General features: G+C 34.6%; 1 protein-coding gene across 1 annotated transcript; it reads left to right on the top strand.

Annotated features, from left to right (window-relative positions):
- Window positions 1–14,761: 14,761 nt before the first annotated feature.
- On the top strand, window positions 14,762–16,099 carry LOC105789619 (F-box/kelch-repeat protein At5g60570-like). The gene is made up of 3 exons (XM_052622437.1): window positions 14,762–14,812; window positions 14,928–15,540; window positions 15,578–16,099. The coding sequence occupies exons 1-3, from the start codon at window positions 14,762–14,764 to the stop codon at window positions 15,967–15,969; spliced, it is 1,056 nt and encodes a 351-aa protein (XP_052478397.1). The 3' UTR covers window positions 15,970–16,099.
- The last annotated feature ends 5,074 nt before the right edge of the window (window positions 16,100–21,173 follow it).

Here is a 21,173-nt window from a genome sequence, read left to right as displayed (position 1 = left end):
AGTGGTGAGTTTAGGAGAAGGGAAAGAAATAAAAATTGGCACTTGCGTTACTGAGGAAACAAAGCGAGACCTTGTTGGGTTGCTTTAAGAGTTCAAAGATTTCTTCGCAACGTCTTATCAAGACATGCCTGGCCTGAATACTGATATTGTGGCACACCGACTGCCTATAAAGAAATAATGTAAACCGGTGCAACAGAAGCTACGAAGGATGAGGCCCGATGTTTTGTTGAAAATAAAAGATGAGGTCAAGAAGCAATTCGATACGGGGTTCTTACAAGTGGTCAAGTACTCTGATTGGGTAGCCAACATAGTCCTTGTCCCTGAGAAAGATGGAAAGGTGCAGACGTGTGTGGATTACAGAGATTTGAATAAAGTTAGTCCGAAAGATAACTTCCCATTACCCTATATCGACATTTTGGTGGATAATACAGCAAGTTACTCACTCTTCTCCTTCATGGATGGCTTCTCGGGGTACAGTCAAATAAAAATGCATCCCGAAGACATAGAAAAGACCACGTTCGTAACTATGTGGGGAACATTTTGCTATAAGGTGATTCCATTTGGATTGAAGAATGCAGGGGCAACATACCAAAGAGCCATGGTAACCTTGTTCCATGATATGATGCATAAAGAGATAGAAGTCTATGTTGATGACATGATGGCAAAGTCCAAAACAGAAGAGAAACATGTGCAAGTCCTGAGAAACTATTCCTAAGGTTAAGAAAGTTCCAGCTAAAGCTTAACCCAGCCTAATGCACTTTCAGGGCTAGATCAGGAAAGTTTCTAGGATTAATAGTTAGTGAAAAGGGAGTTGAGACCCAGACAAAGTTAAGGCCATACAAGAATTGCCTCGGACACGTACTCAGAAAGAAGTTTGGGGTTTTCTAGGGAGACTAAATTACATCACTCGGTTTATTTCACAGTTAACTGAGAAATGTGACCCCATCTTCCGTCTCCTTAAGAAACACAATCCAGGTGTATGGGATGAGGAGTGCCAGAAGACTTTTGAAAAAATCAAACATTACCTGTCCAACGCCCCAGTGCTGATGCCATATTGCCCAAACAAGCCACTGATACTATACCTGGCCGTATTCAAGAATTCCATGGGGTGCATACTCGGCCAACATGATGAGTTAAAACAGAAAGAAAGAGCGATCTACTATCTCAGCAAAAAGTTAACTGAATGCGAATCGAGATATTCGCCAATTGAAAAATTATGTTGTGCCTTGGTTTGGACTACTCAAAGATTGAGACAATACATGTTATATCATATGACTTGGTTAATCTCAAAGTTGGACCCTCTGAAATACATGATGGAGTCAACTACTCTAAACGGAAGGATGGCCCGATGGCAAATTCTACTGTCTGAATTCGACATAGCCTATGTGAATCAAAAGGCCATAAAAGGGAGTGCTATAGCAGATTTTCTGGCTAGTAGAGCTCTAGAAGATTATGAACCTTTGAACTTTGACTTCCCAAATAAGGATTTGATGTATGTGGCAACTGTTGAAACGAACACACAAAAAGGCAACACTTGGAAATTAAACTTCGACGGAGCTTCAAATGCTGTTGGCAACAGAATTGGGGTAGTTCTGGTATCCCCAAACGGAGATCATTATCCATTTACCTGTAAATTAGATTTTGATTGCACAAACAATATGGTCGAATAAGAAGCATGTATTATAGGGATTCGTGCAGCCATGAAACATAAGATTAAAGTATTGAAGGTATATGGAGACTCTACACTGGTGATCTATCAGCTCAAAGGGGAGTGGGAGACAAGAGATCCCAAATTGGTCAATTACTGAAAGCTGGTTATGAAGCTAATTGATGAATTTTATGGCATCACCTTTTCTTACCTTCCACGAGAAGAAAATCAGATGGCCGACGCTTTGGCTACCTTGGCTTCTATGATCAAAATAAATAAACCGGAAGAAGTGAGGCCCATCCGAATGAGCATTTATGAAACACCAGCCCACTGTTGTAATATCAATGAAGAAGAGGAAAAAGATGATCACCCTTGGTATCGCTATATATTGCAATACATGAAGAGTTGCAAATACCCAGAGCAAGCAACTGAGAACGACAAGAGAACGTTGAGGAGGCAAGCTAATGACTACGTCTTGGATAGAGAGATCCTATATAAAAGAGGAAAGGATCAGGTGCTGTTAAGATGCGTAGACACTATTGAGGCTAAGCAAATCTTAGAAGAAGTCCACGATGGTGCATGTGGAACACACGCTAATGGTTTTACAATGGCCAGGCAAATAATGAGATTCGGATATTATTGGTCCACCATGGAAGGGGACTGCATCAACTATGCCAAGAAATGCCATAAGTGCCAAATTTATGGGGACAAAATTCATGTGCCTCCCTCACCTCTTCATGCCATGACTTCTCCATGGCCTTTTTCCATATGGGGCATGGACGTCATTGGACCGATATCACTAAAAACTTCAAACGGATATCACTTCATTTTTGTAGTGATTGACTACTTTACTAAGTTGGTAGAAGCTACTTCTTACGCCAACGTCACGAAATCGGCAGTCAGTAAATTTTTAGAAAAGGAGATCATATGTCGGTATGGGATGCCCGAAAGGATTATATCTGACAACGCGTTGAATTTGAACAATAGCATGATAGCAGAGGTCTGTAGTCAATTCAAGATCAAGCACCACAACTCATCACCATACCACCCAAAAATGAATGGCGCGATGGAGGCAGCCAATAAAAACATCAAGAAAATTGTGGGGAAAATGACTGAGACCAATAGAGATTGGCATGAGAAGTTACCATTTGCCCTCTATGCTTATCATACGTCTGTCAGGACTTTTACCAGGGCAACGCCGTTCCCTTTGGCTTATAGAATGGAGGCGATGCTGCCAATTGAGGTTGAAATTCCCTCTCTCTGAGTTTTTTCAGAACTAAAGTTAGACGAAGCTGAATGGATTCAATCCCGATATGATCAGCTAAACTTGATCGAAGAAAAAAGGTTGAAAGCTATCCTTCATGGTCAAATGTACCAAAAGCGAATGATACGAGCTTACAATAGAAAATTTCGCCCTAGGGAATTCCATGAAGGGGATTTGGTACTAAAGAATATCCTTCCCATACAAAAAGACTTCAGGGGAAAGTGGATGTCAAACTGGGAAGGACCTTATGTAGTAAAGAAGGCCTTTTTTGGAGGAGCGTTAATTTTGACTGAGATGGATGGAAAAAGCCTGCCTAATCCTGTCAATTCGGATTCAGTGAAGAAGTACTTCGCCTAAAAAAATGAAAAAGGAAAAGGAGAGGCCAAGGTGAAAACCCGCAAAGGGCGCCTTGAGACCAAAGGGGTTTTGAATTGATAACCTGGGAATTGACAGTTCACATTTTGATCGAAGGTGGGGCATGCAGTAGTCTTGTCCTCTTCGAATTAATAAGAAGGAGAGATGCTACATCTTGGGGAATCAACAAAGCCTTCTAGGACTTCTAAACACATATCATGTTCAAAAGGGTCCTCAAGAAGTTTGGGGCAGAGAAGCTCATGCTACGATATCTGGGGCACCTATTTCCATTTTATTCATCTTTTATATTTTTGACAAAATACGCCATCTTGATTAATTTATTCTCATTCTATATTCTAGCAAAATTTGCTATCTTGATTAATTTATTCATTTCGAGCTTTGTTCTCGACAAAATTTCATCTTGTCCATTATGATAATCTTTTTGAAGCGTTTTTCATTGAAATAATGATTAATGGACTGATAATACTTTCATTAAAGAAGTTTTGCATATTACTCTGAAAGCTTTTAAATTGTACGAGGACTTGAAATATGACTTGTTTAGAACTAACCAAACTAAATGGTTGGAAACATTTGAGAAAGAATAGTCTAAAAGGTGACTATTCTGGATTTTCTGTCAGAGATACCAGCGGGCGTGATAACACATCAATAACAGAACCTTGATGAACAAAGAGTAATGACAACCTAAGCATTAAAGAAGGATCATTCTCGAAAGATGACATTCTGCATTCATCATTCATACAAATCTAGTTAGGAGCATTTGATTCACTCTGATCATAACATCCTAATCATTAGGCATAAATAAGCCATAAAATGGATTCTACAGGTCATGTTCCCCAGAGAACAAATCAGAAACCAATCCTATCTCCCTGAAGTTGAAGTGGAGCGGATTAAAACCACAGATCTTATATCTCTGAAGTTGCAGTAGATCAGATCACATCCAGTCTTATCTCTTTGAAATTGCAGTAGAGCAGACAAAAGAAACCAATCTTATCTCCCTGAAGTTGCAGTGGAGCGGATTAAAACCACAAATCTTATCTCTCTGAAGTTGCAGTAGAGTAGATCGCATCCAGTTTTATCTCCCTGAAGTTGCAGCAGAGCAGACAGAAGAAACCAATCTTATCTCCCTGAAGTTGTAATGGAGCGGATTAAAACCACATATCTTATCCCCATTGAGTTACAGTAGAGTAGATCGCATCAAGCCTTATCTCCCTGAATTTGCAGTGGAGCAGGTTGAAGATACCAATCTCATCCCCATGGAGTTACAGTAGAGTAGATTGAAGTTACAAGTTGTATCTGAAGTTGCAACAGAGTGGATAGAAGCAACAAGGCGCAGTGGATTAGAGTAGTACCAAGAAATAAAGACTCGACGAGACTGGGAAATTTTGGCATTTCTTAAAAGTCTTTGCTTTATTCCCGTTGCACGACAATGAGCAAAGAGGGGCAACTGTAAAGCCAAAAATCTGCCTGGGCCCAACACACTCAAAACAGTCCAATTACAAAAAAAACAAACCCAAAACTCCAGCCCAAATTAAGTCTAAGCCCAATGGCAAAAAACTATACCAACTTTCAGCCAAAGAGAAAACCCTAGCCACATGCTTTGCTGCTGCCGCCGCTTCACCTCCTCTCACGCACGCGCCCTACCACCGCCGTCGGTCTGACACCTGTAAAATGAAAACCCACACGCAACAGTAAGACAGCCAAATAGCAAGGCGACAAAAAAATAAAAATAGAGGGTTGTGACTTGGCTATAAAAGCCGAAATAATCTCGTTGTCATTTTTTTACACACATCAGAAAATCAAAATATAACAACAGTTTTAAAAGGCTGAGATCTTGTTGTTTTTTTCATTTTTTTTCCTTTCTCCTTTTATTTTTTATTTCATTTCTTTTACAAATCTATTTTAATAAATAATAAAAAGAAAAAGGAAGGAATACTTACCTAAAACGCCCCTCGGCCACATCATAGGGGTCTCTCCGTCATCGGAGTCAGACTTAAAGGACAGTGCGAAGAGTCCCCTCTTTCGGCTCTTTCTCTCTCTTGGGCTAAGAAGGCTATGCCTTCGGGTCATTGAGCGAGGGCTAAAAAGCCCATCTTTTCTGTCGCCGGTAGTTGGCCACGGCGACGACGTAGCCGTTTATCCGCGGTGGCCGTTGCCAGATATGGGGGCGTATTTGAGAGACTTCTCTCTGCTTTTTAAGGAAAAGGGTTTGAAAATGACTTTTTTTAAAAAAAATTGGCTTTTAAAGAGGCAAGAAACGAAGCCGAGGTGCCAAAACAGCATCGTTTTGGGGATACCGACCCGTGACCCAACCTGCAGCCCACATGATCCACATATTTCTGTGGTGAATGGGCAAATTACGCGCGGGGTCCCTTCATTTTGCGCCATAGTGCAATCTAATCCTTTTTGTTTTTTTGATTTGGGCCGCGAATTCTGTGTCTGTTTCAATTCGGTCCTTTGACCATATGCGGTCATTCGCACTGAAACGATTTGCATAAGGGGCCTGGGGCATTTTCCCTTTCGCTCCCTAGTAATTTCAGCGAGTTGCGAATTAGCCTGTTACTCCATTTTTGTTATTTCGATTGCTCATCCCTAAATTTTATTTGGTTATCAATTTAATCCTTTTTATACTTGCGTTTTCATTTTAATTTGGACTCTTTATACCTTTTTTTATTTTATTTCTACTTTATTTTACTTATTTACTTATTTATATCATATTTTTCTTATTTGGTGTTTTTAATTTATGGTGCATTTCATGCTTTCATTATCGTTCTTATCATTGTTATTAATGTTGGTTTCGTTATTATTAGTAGTATTTTATATTATTGTCATCATTATTATTATTCTGATACACATATTATATCTTTACTGCTAGCAATTTGTGTCGCATCATCGTTTAGAAAACATGAGTTTTAAATTTAGCTATATGTTATACCTGACTAAGTGTATATTTTTTCAAATATCACATTAATTTTACCAAAATTCAAAAAAGAAAAATTCTTCAAAATAAGGCCATATTATGCATTTTGGGAAATTCGAGACCTTAACTTATAGGGTTTCGATTTTCTCGTTAGACCTAAATAGCAAAATATCCTTTTAAAATTTCAAATAAGAATCCCGATAAGGCAATATTTCGCGTTTGGAACTTCGAGAAAACGTACCCTAATGTGCTAGGTTTCGATTTCTCGTTTGACCAAATAGCCAAATATCCTATTAAAACTTCAAAGTATGGGTTTTTGAAACCATAAGGTGATCTTGGTTTCGATGGTTTAAAGTATCGTGTCCTAACGTGCTGGATGTGATATTCCTTCGGAATAAGAGAATCTTAAATTTCAATCCATGTTATTCAAGTTTTTTTAAAAATCGTATTTTTAAAACTCTTCAAAGTTTTCAATCTTCGACACTAAGACATTAATTAATCAACTAGGTACCAATTTTGGGCGCATCGAGGGTGATAATCCTTCCTTGTGCGTAACCGACTCCCGAACCTATTTTTTCTGAATTTCGCAGACCGAAAAATAATTTTTTAATAAATCAAACTATTTATTAAAACGACCAAATTGCGAGGTGATCCGATCACACCTCATTAAAAAAGGTTGGTGGCGACTCCCGTGTTCGTTTTCATTTTTAAAATCCAAGTCGACCCCGTTTTATCAAAAATGGTGTCAACAATCACAACATTTAAACATGTAACATATGAATATATCATCCATCTCAACTTACATTTATCCATGTTTACCAATTCAATGCAATTCATATGTGAACTTGTCTTAGTTCGTATCGAACTCTTACCATTTCCTTACAAATCATGCCTGTTGAACTGTTTAGAATATCGTTGGATACCCGGGATAGCTCACACATAGTGTGCTAGCTTATATAACTGTAATTCATCAATTCCTATACATGTATGCTCACACGAGCTGTGAATCAGAATGCTCACACGAGTTGTGGGTCACTACGTAGCTACACGATGCTACTCACACGAGCTATGGAGTATCCGCAACACATGTCAGACCTCAACCATCGGTAGGACATTCAAGACCAACACCCGAATCATGTAAACCCTAATGACATGTCATTTTTATCTTACGAATTCCTAAGGTTCAAACGGGGCTTGATAGTCGTCGAAACATCATTGGATTTTCAATCATTTCATTATAAGATAAATTGCATAAAAATACATATATATTGATTTAATAACAATATAATCACATATTAACATTCAATTTAATAAAAATTATACAAAATAAGCTCATACGAACTTACCTGGCTAAATTGCAGAAATGTCAAAGTATAGGGGCATTTTTGTAATTTTTTATTTTCCTCAATTTTCCACCTGATCTTGATCTAAATTAATAATTTCATTCAATCTATCAATTTAGACAGTAAAAGAATGTATTTTATACAATTTATTCATTTTTGATATTTTTACAAAATTACCCTAAAGTTTTACTTTTATTCAATTTAGTCTCTAAGCCTAAAACATGCAAATTAACCATTCTTACCCAAAATTAAGCCTAGACGAATACTTATGGCATCCAAAACAGCCCATTCATGCAAAAATTTCACATCAAATCCTTGTACATTTACTATTTTAACAATTTAGTCCCTAATCAAAAAATTCATCAAACATCACTTAATAAAATACTTTTAAATAACAACTAATATTTCAAATTCATCATTTAACATCTAAAATCACAAGTTTCATCAATGGTAACATTCAAAATCTTTAACAGTTTTAAAATCAAAGGTACGGGCTAGCTGGACCTAGTTGCAATGATATCAAAAACATAAAAATTATTAAAAACGAGACTAAAATGGACTTACATGTATCTTCAACATGAAAGCTGAAGCTTCAAGCATCTCCCTTTCTATTTCCATGGCAAATTCAGTGATTAAAGTAAAATGGGGAAGAAAACATTTTGTTTTCTTTATTTTATTAACCTTTTATTTTATTTTATTAAATAAATAATATATAAAAATTATAATTAAAAGAAACTAAGCATCCAACCACCCCAATAATATATAATATGGTATATTTACCACATTAATTCATATTATTTCATTGATTAAGTCATTTAATCACTCAAATCAAATAGCGATCAAATTTTCCATCTTTTACGATCTAGTCCTTTTTAATTAATTAACTATTGAAATATTGAAATTTTTCAATGAAATACCACCTTAATGACACTCCGTAAATATTTATAAAAAATTTACGGCTTGGTTTATCGAAACGAGGTCCCGATACCTCATTTTCTAAAACCACTTGACTTTAGGGTCTTACTACTTGAATTTAATAAATCACTTATATAACAAAAATAACTATATCAAAAACCTTTTTAAAACCATGTTTGACTTGTAAATATTAAATAATAATATTTATAAACTTACTCGTCGAATTTGGTGGCCCCAAAACGGGCTATTACAACTCACATGCCCTACCAGTGGTCTATCATATCTACCAATCTGGTTAGCAACTAACATGCCCTACCAGTGGCTTATCTTATATGCCAAAGGAAAATTGAGTCTGCGATTTATCTGACTGTATGAGATTATTGAAAGAATAGGGCCAGCGCAGTATCGACTTGATTTACCGTTAGAACTGGATAAGATTCATAATGTGGTCTATGTATCTATGTTACGACGGTACAGATCGGATCCTTCCATATAATCTCTCTGAAAAAAATTGAGGTTCAGCCCGACATGTCGTATAATAAAGAATCTATCAAAATTTTAGCACGAGAGATCAAAGAGTTGAGAAATAAAAGAATAGCCTTAGTAAAGGTTCTTTGGCATCGTCACGGGATTGAGGAGGCTACTTGGGAACCCGAGGAAGCTATGAGAAAATAATACCCTAACCTATTTTCTGGTAAGATTTTCGGGGACGAAAATTCTTAAGGGGAAAGAGTTGTAACGACCCGTTTTAAGTGAAATCGGAACAATGGTTTTGGGACTAAAAATTCAAAGTCAAAAAATTTATTTTAATATTATTTTAATATATATAGCATGATAATATGATAGTATAAAAATTTCTTTAAGAAATTTTACCGTTTGTATGCTCAATTTGTGAAAAGGACTAAATTGTGTAAAGTGTGAAAGTTGTGTTCTATTAGCTAAAGTTGTTAAATAGCGATAGAACTTTAAATTGGAGGTCCTTATATGGTAATTAGACCATTAAAGGTGATAGTGGATGTGCATGGCTTGACAATTTTGTTATTTTTAAAGTTAGGTAAGGTTAAAATAGTAAAAAGTCAATTAATGAATAAATTAAATAAAAAGGCATCATTTTCTTTCTTCAACCTACCAAAATTTTTAGCAAATATTGAGGTTTTGAAGCTTGAAAATTCAGCCAAGAGAAGTCATTACATGTAAGTGAATTTGGGGTTTGTTTTTGTTGATTTTTATGCTTTTGGAATCGTTGTTACTTAACCTAGCTACCTAGGAGACTAATTTAAAAAACTATTGAATAATTTGAGATTTTCCATTGATGAAAATTCTAGGGTTGTGAAGTTTAATGGAAGAAAATAAATCTTTGTTGTTAGTTAAACAACTTTTGTTAAGAGATTTTTAATGAAATTGTCATTTAGGGGTTAAATTGAGAAATGTGTAAATTATGTGGTAAATGTGTGAAATTGTGAAATATTTCGGGTGCTATGCATGTATAGAAATCGGCTAGGCTTGGGTATGGACGAAATTGCATGAATTTTATTTTCCGAGCCTAGGGACTAAATTGTAGAAACGTCAAAAGTATATGGGTAAAATAGTAATTTTGGTAAAACATGAATTTTGGATTGAATTAAATAGGGTGAGGTTTGAATTTGTTAAATTTGATTATATAGATCAAGAAAAGCAAAATTCGGAATTAAATCGGGGAAAAGACAAAGTAGTAGACTAATCGATCGTTTTATATTCGTACGAGTTTGAGGTAAGTTCGTGTAATTAAATTGCATATTTATATGCTTTAATTGAAATATATGTATGTGAATGGTTTAATTATTATCTATAATTATCGAGCACATAACCGATGACATACGAATAATACCGAGCCCTGTTTGAACCTTAGGAATTCGTAGGATACAAATGACATGTCATTAGGGTTACTGATTTGATTGTAGTCCTGCATGTGTTGTGAACACACCATAGTTCGTATGATCTTACCGATTTCAGCTCGTTAGAGCTTACCGATTCTCAGCTTTTATGAGCTTACCGTATTTCAGCTCAATGGAGCTTACCAATTATGGTTCGTAAGAGCATACATGTACAAAAATTGAAGGACTTACAGTTCAATACACCTCATATGTACTACCTGCGTATCTAACGATGGACTTACAGTTCAATACACCTCATATGTACTACCTGCCTATCTAACGATATTCTAAGCGATTCAACGGGCTTAGTGTTATTACGAGATTACACATGTTCAATACCAACTAGTACAGGTATTTACATGGAAATGGTTTATATATGATATACAGATACATAGTATAGATGGTACATGTACATGGAATTTAATAATTGTTAAATTCATACATGATTCTCGGTTTTATATGAATACATGACTAACTTGGTTAATGGTTATGTGATAAGCTTTGGCCAAATTGAATTATGTTATACTTTGAGTTACTTACCTAACTTTGTGGTTAAATGGTAAGTTTAATTCTATATTATACGAACTTACTAAGCTTAATTACTCTGTTTATTTCCCGTGTTTTATAGTGATTCAGAAGCTCGTTCGAATTGGAAGTTGTCGAAGACCGCATCACACTACCAAACTTTATTTTGATACTTTTGACTTTATATTTTAGGTTAAACGGCATGTATAGGTCATTTGGCTAATGGTAGCCTATATGTCTTGTTTTGTTTTGGCCATTTGTGTTGGCTTGTTTTGTGAACATATTTTGGTTATCCAAATATGTAAATAGCCTTTGTATATGGTGTACATTTTCCATGTGAATGCCTTGTTTGTGAATTGGTATTTTGGGTACGAAATGGTTGAAATGGATAAGTGACATATATGTTATGTTTCAGGCACAATGATGAATGTAGGTATTTTGACCATTTAGGTATGTTTGAGATACATAGATTGCATGAATATATGTGGTCAATTGAAGTGCTTATGGATATCATGATGGTGTGTGATATTTTAACATGTTACAAACTTCATATTGGTTGGTTTTGAATGCCTATTTATGTCATGGTTGTATGTACATTGTTGAGCTTAGAATGGGAACATTTTGGGTGAGAAATATGGCTTGGAAAATGACCTATTTTTGTCCACACGAGCATGTGTCTCAGCCGTGTGTGACACATGGCCAGGTGGCACGACCGTGTGTCCCTTGATACTTTTATACAAAATAAGTCAGTAGCTTTACATGGCCTAGCACATGGGCGTATGGATTGGCCGTGTGGCACAAGTCAGTATACCCTCTAGTTTTCATACGGCCTGACACACAGGTGTGTGCAGCCTTTTCGAAAGATACACGGCTGGGCACACGCGCTTGTGGTCTGGTCGTGTGACCTAAGTCAGTGAGTTACACGGGCTAGAATACGAGCAAGGACACGGGCGTGTGGCCCATTTCAAATGCTCACACGGGCGTGTCTCTTGGCCGTTTGAGACACACGGTCTAACCACACGGGCTTATGTCCCCTGCACTTTGAAAAAATTTCAATGTTTTCATAAAAATTTCTTGAGTACTCAGATTAGTCCCAAACCATTTTTAATGTCTATTTGGGGCCTTGAGGGCTCATATTAGGGACAATTTGATTGATTATGAAGGGTTTTTGATTTGAATGAGAAATCTACATGAAATGTTTGATTGATTGAGCTATAAGTCCGGTAATGCTCCGTAACCCTGTTCTGGCATCGGATACGGGTTAGGGGTGTTACATTTGTAGAACATCCCGTGAAGGTCAACTAATCAAATGGGGCTCGTTTAATCCACTTGAAATGGCCTTATTTGTGGAACATATGGAGAAGCCCATCTACTTGAAACCTTGGTGGCCCAATAAAACACTTTAGTAAAACTAGAGTTACCAAGGTAATTAATGTAAATTCTAAGGGATAAAGATGTATAGAGTTTAAATCCCTTAGGAATCTTATCTTGTAGATAGACACAAACCTCAATTGTTGGATATGAGGAAGCTCAACTATAAATAGAGGTTTTCCCCCTTATTTGTAATCACTTAGTTGTAAACCTTCAAAGTAATAAAATACTTTTGAGAGCATTTACTCAAACACTTAGTGTGCACTATTTTTCTTATGGTTTTTCTGTTCATTCATGGCTTCTTTCTCTTTTGAGTTTGCTTATGCTTTGCTTCGGTGTCTTAGAAAACTTCTACAATAATTCTCATTTTTTGAGTGTTAGGTTAACTTAGGCGAATTTTAACCTAAAAAATCGCCAAAGGCCATGCGGTTTGCCAAACTAAAATTCTAGCCCTATGACAGTTGCATGAGCTTGGAGTATTTATAATAGTTGTAAATAGTGTCGAGATTATGGGGAAATGGTTTATCCTAGACATGTATGTTGAGGTATTGATGGTTATTCTTCAATAAGGGTGGGGTAACGGAGTGGGACAATTTTCCCCGAGTTTGACTTAATATACTCTTAGTTTATTCTGACTGGATTTAGAAAAAAAATGATAATTTATTCGCTTCAAACTTGTCTTAAAAAATTAAAAGCATACCTGAATTTGAATCAACCCTATATATCAAAATTTTCAATTAAAAATAAAAATAATGATCTTTCCATCAATGAATGAAAAGAAAAATAGTAAATTTTCACAAAAATATTTTTTTGTATAAACCACAGGTATACTCTTCATTTTATGGTTTATTATAGTCCTATTTGAGTCACAGGTAAAGCCCTCTCAATAATGTCGATTTTAAGAGTTTAACTTGATTCAAATATCTGAAGAAAAAGTTCACTTCCTCTTCTTCCAACTATTGTTGATTCCATAAAAATAAATTTAACAATATTGTAACAATGGATTTTTTTGGTTGAACCCACTAAAATGGTTCACTATAAATAGTGATTTCTTTTTATGGTCATTCAATACGGAATGAATTTAAAAACCATGTTCTAGAGAAGTAAAATGAAGGGGCTGGGAAATGAGATGAAAGAGAAAAAAAAAGGGGGAACTTTTGGGTGGAATTAAAGTAGATAGAAGAGTCGCAAGTAAGGGGTAAGGAGAGTTTTAAAAGAAAGCCTAAAACGATATATTCGGAAAACATTTTGATACTAAGGGTCTATTTGATTGTAGTAGAACATTTTCCAGAAAAGGTTTTCAGCCTTTTCTAGTGTTTGTTTGGCTGAAAATATTTTCCTCACGTAAAATCAATTACAAACACGAGAAAAAGAAGCCTTTATATTTGGAAAATGTCTTATCGTTTCTAATTCGGTAAGACATTTTCAGGAAAATTTTAGACACTGATCGTCCATTTCCCTTCCACTTCCCCTATCCTTCACACCTGATCTTCTGCTTGCCATCAGCCAACACCGATTCTTAACACCAGACACCGGCGTTCATCAACCTTTTTTCTATGTTTTGATTTCGGAGCAATAATTGAGGGAATCAAAAAATGGAGAAAACTGATGGAATTGGGAAAGAAAATGGAAGCACAGAAGAAAAGCAAAGTTTCAAAGATGGATCAATTTGTGGGTATAATTCGCTTCACCACCTCTTGAGCGTAAATCTCAAGCCTCAACTCTACCAGGTCTTTTCTTTTTCTTTTTTCCCACTTTCCGGGTTGTAATTTATCTGTCTTCACTTTGTTGATTTAATTGGGTATTTTTGTTTTTCTTAATCTGGCCATGCACTGGGCAAAAAATTCCAATCTTTCCTGTTATTTTTCTTTCAGATTTCAAGAAAGGAAGATTGAAAGGATTACTTAGGCAAAGTGTGAATGACCTCTCAATGGAAGTTGATGAGGTATAGATTTTTGTTGTCTTTTGAATAAAAAAGGGACATTAATGGGCTGAAGCTTTGATTTGAGTTAGTCTTAGGCAATATTGCTTGCATTCTTGATACTACTTTCATGCAGATTTTGTTGCAACATCTACTCATTTTTGGTTTTCCTGGGTATATTCGTATCAATGGCAGTGCAATCTCAGGCTTGATCTTTTTATGAGTCTATATGATCTGTTAATTTGCCCATAAGAAGATGGTACTAAAATGATGCATTGTTAATTTATTAAACCATACTGTGTTGTCAAGGTGTGCCTATGCTTTTGCACCTTAGCTTCAGACAACCAAAGGACCTCAGACCCTTTTAGGCGAGGCACATTTGATTAGGCGCTCGCCTAGTGTGCGTAGGCGTGCTTTTTTGTAAGGCGATGGGCATATAAAATCCGCCTAATTGAAGTTTTCTTTAATTGCTTTTGTTTTCAACTTTTTCATTAGATGTACCTTTACTTGTAAGAAATGGGATATTATCAAAACTCTAGTTTGTAATATTTTTGTATTGAACAGGAGACATGGAACCAATAGGAACTTTTGCATATTGGCCAACAATAAAAAAGTTCCTTGTTTTGTAGATAAATTGGATAAAAGTGTTTTATCATAATTATATTGCTTAACCTTACATATACGCACCACATATACATATGCATATGCATGCATATTGCACCTTACTTCAATTAGGGGAACGCTTTTTTGCCTCTTCTGCCTGAGGCAATACAAGGGTTTTTAGCACCTGGAGTGTACCTTTATCCCTTGGCAATACAAGGGTTTGAACACTGGGTTTACTTGGCTTGTAATATGATGCCTTGGGAAGCTTTTGATCCTATGAGACAGAAATGGATGAGATTACCTAGAATTCCATGTGATGATTGTTTTACTTGTGCTGACAAGGAGTCTCTTGCAGTGGGGAGTGAATTACTTGTATTTGGTCATGAATTGTCAGGATTTGCTATTTGGATGTATAGTTTGGTTACCCACAATTGGTCTAAATGTCTCCTAATGAATTTGCCTCGTTGTCTGTTTGGTTCTAGCAGCCTTGGGGAGATAGCCATTGTTGCTGGGGGAAGTGATAAGAATGGCAATGTTCTACAATCTGTTGAACTCTACAATTCTAAAGTAGGTACTTGGCAAACATTGCCCGACATGAACTTCCTGCGTAAACTATGTCCGAGATTTTTTATGGATGGGAAGTTTTATGTGATTGGGGGCATGTCAAGTGATACAGATTGTTTGACTTGTGGTGAAGAGTACAATATTGAGACAAGGTCATGGAGGAGGATAGAAAATATGTACCTCGTCGCGATGCGTGTACGTTTCATCATGCTATCGTTCACCTCCTTTAGTTCTTGTTGTAAATAATCGATTTACTCACGATCAAGCAACTAATGAAGTTAAGAAATATGATAAGGTTAATAACTCATGGAGTGTTGTGAAGAGACTACCTGTGAGGGCGGACTCTTCCTACGGTTGGGGGTTGGCATTTAAAGCATGCGGAAATAGTTTACTAGTAATAGGAGCTGGAGGTCATGGAAGGCATGATGATGGAGTAATTGTTCTTCATTCTTGGAATCCAGATGAGGGAAACAGGGATGGACAAGAGTGGAATGTGCTTGCTGTCAAGGCACGGGCAGGTGCTTTTGTGTATAATTGTGCGGTAATGGACTGTTATAATTTTTATTGTCTCAGTATCATTAATTTTATTGTTCTTTTTCCCATTTTATGATTCAGAAGAATAATTGACCTCGAATCAATTTCTTAAAGTTACCAACTGATTGTGTTGATCCCTCTATTGCAAGCATTAACCTCATACCAAGTAATGACTGGTTCCATTTATCTTGTACTTTGGCATTGAATTCATTTCTCATAATTGCTTTTATGCTGAGCGTAATTTCATCAGGAGATCACTACAATTGATTCACTACTAATTAGCAAATTTCGGAAGTAGTTTGCAATGCTTTTATATTTTAATAATTGAGTATTATTATATATTTAATTTGAATAAATAAATCATTGCAATATATGTAAAAATAATTTAAAATATAAAAATTTATTAATATATATTAATATATGTAAAACAACTTTTCCGGAAAATATTTTCAAGAAATCGCCAAAATGCAGAAAATATTTTACATGATTCAATCAAACACCGAAAAATATTTTCCAAGAAATCATTTTACGAAAAGTAAAACATTTTCCGAAATCATTTTACGGAAAACATTTTACTGGCAATCAAACGGACCCTAAAGTCCATTACTCTTGAATCAGTTCTAATATCAGACGACTTTGGCCATCTTTATTCTTAATATATCACATACAACGAAATAAAACGCAATAGCAATTAGAATATGAGTCAAAGAATGAAATGTCTGACTTGAGCTTTATGATATTGAAGATTTATCCACCCGTTATGGTTAAAAAGTTGTGATTTTATTTGTATTAGTTAATATGCCAAATTTGGTGCTAATTTAAATGTTTATTATCTTAAGTTTAGTTGGAAATGGAAATATGTATATATGGTACTCTGCCTACCATTCTCCAACTTGATGCTTTTTAGACGTGAGATTATTAATTTGTTCAAGTTCCCTTACCTACCCGCCATGCCAATCCAAACCAATGATGCATGTGAACCAATTAAGACGAAATACAACTTGTTTGCCTCAGGTCGCCCTCTTGATTTCGCTTCTATTATTGTTTTTAATAATAATATTTTTGAATAAAAAAGAAAAAGATGAAAATTTGAGGTTGGGAGGAAGCCTCCATTCTTTTACTTGGTGGTTGTTTACATGAGTGTGCGAGCCATTTGCATGGTTCTAAGAATAAATTTGGTTATGTATCTTAAGATTGTTGACGTGAAAGTCTGGTGATGTTCTAGGATGAGACATGCATGTTAAGGTGACTAACATTTAATTACTCTGAATTTCTACATGATCCTCACGTAGCTTTAGCGTAAATAGAGATGCATAATTTGTCAAATTGAGGTTCGCAGAACTAACCATAACAGAGATGCAAAATTTCTACCAGTATTCTTAGAATGAACTCAAGTGATTTTGAGTGAATTTTATATTTTAAAATTTAAATGAATGAGACCTTTTTAGTGAATTTAAAATGATAAAAAATAATTAAATGAAATGCTTATGTGTCATTATAAATCTACTGTGAAAATTTTCCATTGCGAGTTTACCTTTTAGAAAAATAGTGGGTATAGAAGAAAAACTATATGTTAATGGTAGTTTTAGAGATAGTTTTAGAAGACTAGGTTAGTTTTTCGAGAAATAAATTATCTTTTGAAAATTATTACATAAAAATTTTAAATTGTGTTGTTATCCTGATGCTATATTCTTTAAAATTTTAATCAGCAAGGAATTATAAATTTTTTAATAATTAAATTAGTGTTAAGAGTTTTATAAGATATTAAATTATGATATGCTTATAAAGTGAGAGGAAAAATTCATATAAAAACAAATATAACTTTAGTTGAAATGATAAAATTAAAAGTTTAAGATTCATTGTGGCTCAAGTTCAATTCTCATTATATGATTTTGTTTTATTGACTTATAAAAATATAGAAAGGAAAAAACACTCGTATTCATTGTCAAAATCGAGTCGTAAGTTGCCCGATCATTAAATTAAGTAACTACGTTTTCAGTTTAACAAAAGGCTGTTTTTAAAAGAAGATAGTTTAAAACAAAGAACGAAAATAAAAGATAGGTTGATAGAATGATGAGAAAACGAACTTAACAGCAAGAAAGAACCTCTATTAGCAAATAGAGATCCGAATCTTATATGCTATCAAGGGGAACAATGGAAAGTTGAATAGGACTGTGACCTTCTATCTAGAAAGATAGGAACCAATCGGCATGTATGGTGAATGCCACACTCGAAGAGTGATAAGTTCAGAATGGAGATAAGATGATGCCACTAGCAAGCTAGATAAGTTAGATCGAATCACCAAGAACAATGAGAGTTGAACAACTCACAAATACGCTATATTTCATAAAAGATCAGAAGTTAAGTAACCTTCCAAATGTTTGCAAAACAACCATTTATAGGAAACTATAAAAGAAGATGAATGACCAACAGTCAGCCATTAATGTAGTTCAAGTACACAAACCATACAATGAACCGAATGATTCATGAACTCCCTTAAATGCATATAAATGGCTGTTCACTCCCCTTTGTTGGTTCATGGACGTTCATCCCCTGTATTGGTATGTATTTGGACGTTCATGCACCTCATTGAATGGTATTCATGCATGAACTTTAACTTGAATCGTCACATTCTTCCTCCCTTTGCTATGCATGAATTCTTAGCATAGAAGAAAGCTTCAAGTGCCTTATATGATCACCAAAAGTCTCAATCATCTCATTAATTTAACAACTGTTTTAGTGTTTGGTTGATTTATGACACCAATCTAAATAAAGTACACATATTGGTGTAGCTACAGAGAATTAGAGACTTTTAACTCCTTAATTAAATAAAAGAATACCTTTCTAACTCTTAAACAATCAAGAATTTAATTTACCAAATTTTTTAACTTTCTCCTAAATAAAATTCATGGGTTCTCTCTATATAGAATGAGACTTAGGAGAGAATACAATAAAATATGTAATTTGCATAAGCCATTCATATGAAATGGACATTAAAACTAAATATATTATGTTATACGCAAACAAAATTCAACGGAGACTTATATATATTGACTTATTTTTCATCTCTCAGTTTTTTTTTTCATTCTCCTTTATTCTGTATTTTCTTTTCATCTTTTATTTCTTAAGATTATATTGTATAATAAATTGAAAAGACTGATAATCAACTTATAATATGAAAATAAAATCAATGGTATTATAAAAAATTTAAACCGGCAACACGTTCATTTTTCTGGTCAAATTGTTACAATTGAAGGTAGCATTTTGCCGCATCATCCCATGGAACATCTCAATGGTTAAAGCAGGACGAAATCAATTCATTTTAGAAGAAAATCGACCAAACAAATTGTAGCTTTCTTCCTTAGAAGCATCCCTATATATATAAACGCACAAATGATTGAGGTACGTGCAAATTATATAATATATATTATGGTAAACTACATCCAAGATTACTAAACTATTAGTAAGTTTATGTTTTCGGTCATTCAATTTTAAAAGGTTACAAAATAATCATTGAATTATTCAAAAAAAATTATTTAAGTCACCAGGTTGTTAAAATCGCTATTGTACAACCTTCTTTGTTTCCACTGCATGCATTAATTGAAAGTTCCCTTTCTCTTTTTCTTCTACAGTTCAATTTTTTCATGAAACAGTTTTGAATGTCATGAATTTGCGAGACAATTCATACAGCTTTCTTCTCCAATCTCCAACACGGATCTGATCAACTAGGATTTAAAGTATGTTCTTCTACCCATCAATGGGTACTCATCATTAGGCAAATTTAAAAAATAACAATCTAATGACTTAAATAAAAAAAACTTTCAAATAATTTAGTGACTATCTTTGTAACTTTTTAAAATTAAACAATCAAAATGTAAACTTATTAATAATTTACTAAACTTGAATGTGGTTTAACTTTGTATGAATGATAAGAATGATTAAATTTACATATACATATATGTAAGTGACATGTAATTCAATCATTAATTCATGAATTTTTTAAAGAGAGATGTTTGAAGGTGCGAAGGGAGACAGAAAAGTAAACAAGTGCAACTATCTAGAATAATAAGATAATTGCCAAGTTGACCTTGCCCACTCGTCCGCCCTTATTTAACGACTACTCTACATTCCATACTTTGTCTTCGGCTTGTTTTAGTAACCTAATAGTATTTAATATAGAGTTCCACTTCTAGTTTGACCCAATTTCTCCGCATAAATTACGTGAATATCAATTACTCATTTGATAATTAAATTAATTATAAATAGGAGATTTATATGATTTTTTATTCAATTTTGATATGACCCAAAAAATTAATGGGTTTGGGGACGAAGAAAGGTTTAAAGACAAATTGCATTATGTTTTAAACAACCAAATTCCATTTACATCACATATCTTTTTACTTTTTCAATATTTAGGATTCTGAACTAATTTACGATTCCCAAATACATTTTTAACTTTATATATAGCTGGTGTTTACGTAAGCATTTCTTTTAAAATAAGAAATAGAAAAAAATCAATGACCCATGTTATAATAATTAATTTTTTAACATGTTATAATAATTATTTAATTATTTAAAGTTCAACCTCAACTTATAAGATATAAACCCTAACACTACATTTGATTAGCATGAATGACTTTATTCAGCACAACATTATTATTTCATTATTTGGTTTGACTGGATGAGTGAAACGATCGAATAGTATTGCGGCCTCTCACGGAATAGCCATCAATTTTTTTCCCAAGAACATCGATGGATTATAGTCATGGAAGAAAAATCAAGAAGAAACAAAAATTGAAACCCAATCATTAAACAAACTTCGATTCAATGCTTCCCCAACTTCGATTTCATCCAACAATGTTGTTTTCACAATATCAACGTCTCCTCCACTTTACCATGTTCCAAGCCCAATAACAAGGATTTTAGCTCAAGTGTTCATTACATGGAAATTCTCTGGTATCCCAAATTTTCCTTGATTTTCTCACCCACCAAACAAGCAAAAAGTGACAAGCTTTTCAACTATATATTCACTTCTGTTTTGGTATTTGAATTATCAGAAATACTCTCCCAAACCCAAAATCTCAGTTTTGCACTAGAAAATGCAAATTAAACTTAAAACCTAGTAATGAAATTTAGAAAACAAAAACAAAACAACCCAAATCAAAAGAAAAAAAGATCATGATGGACGGTGGGAGATTAACAGAGGGGAGATTTGCATGTATGGATCTATGGGTTTTGGTGGGATTTAGGACAAACTAACCAAAAAAATTAGAAAGAGGA

The sequence above is a fragment of the Gossypium raimondii genome, chromosome 2, assembly GCF_025698545.1.
Source record: "Gossypium raimondii isolate GPD5lz chromosome 2, ASM2569854v1, whole genome shotgun sequence".
Lineage (NCBI taxonomy): Eukaryota > Viridiplantae > Streptophyta > Magnoliopsida > Malvales > Malvaceae > Gossypium > Gossypium raimondii.
The sequence above is the reverse complement of the archived record's forward strand: the minus strand, read 5'-3'. Positions and strand labels throughout refer to the sequence as shown.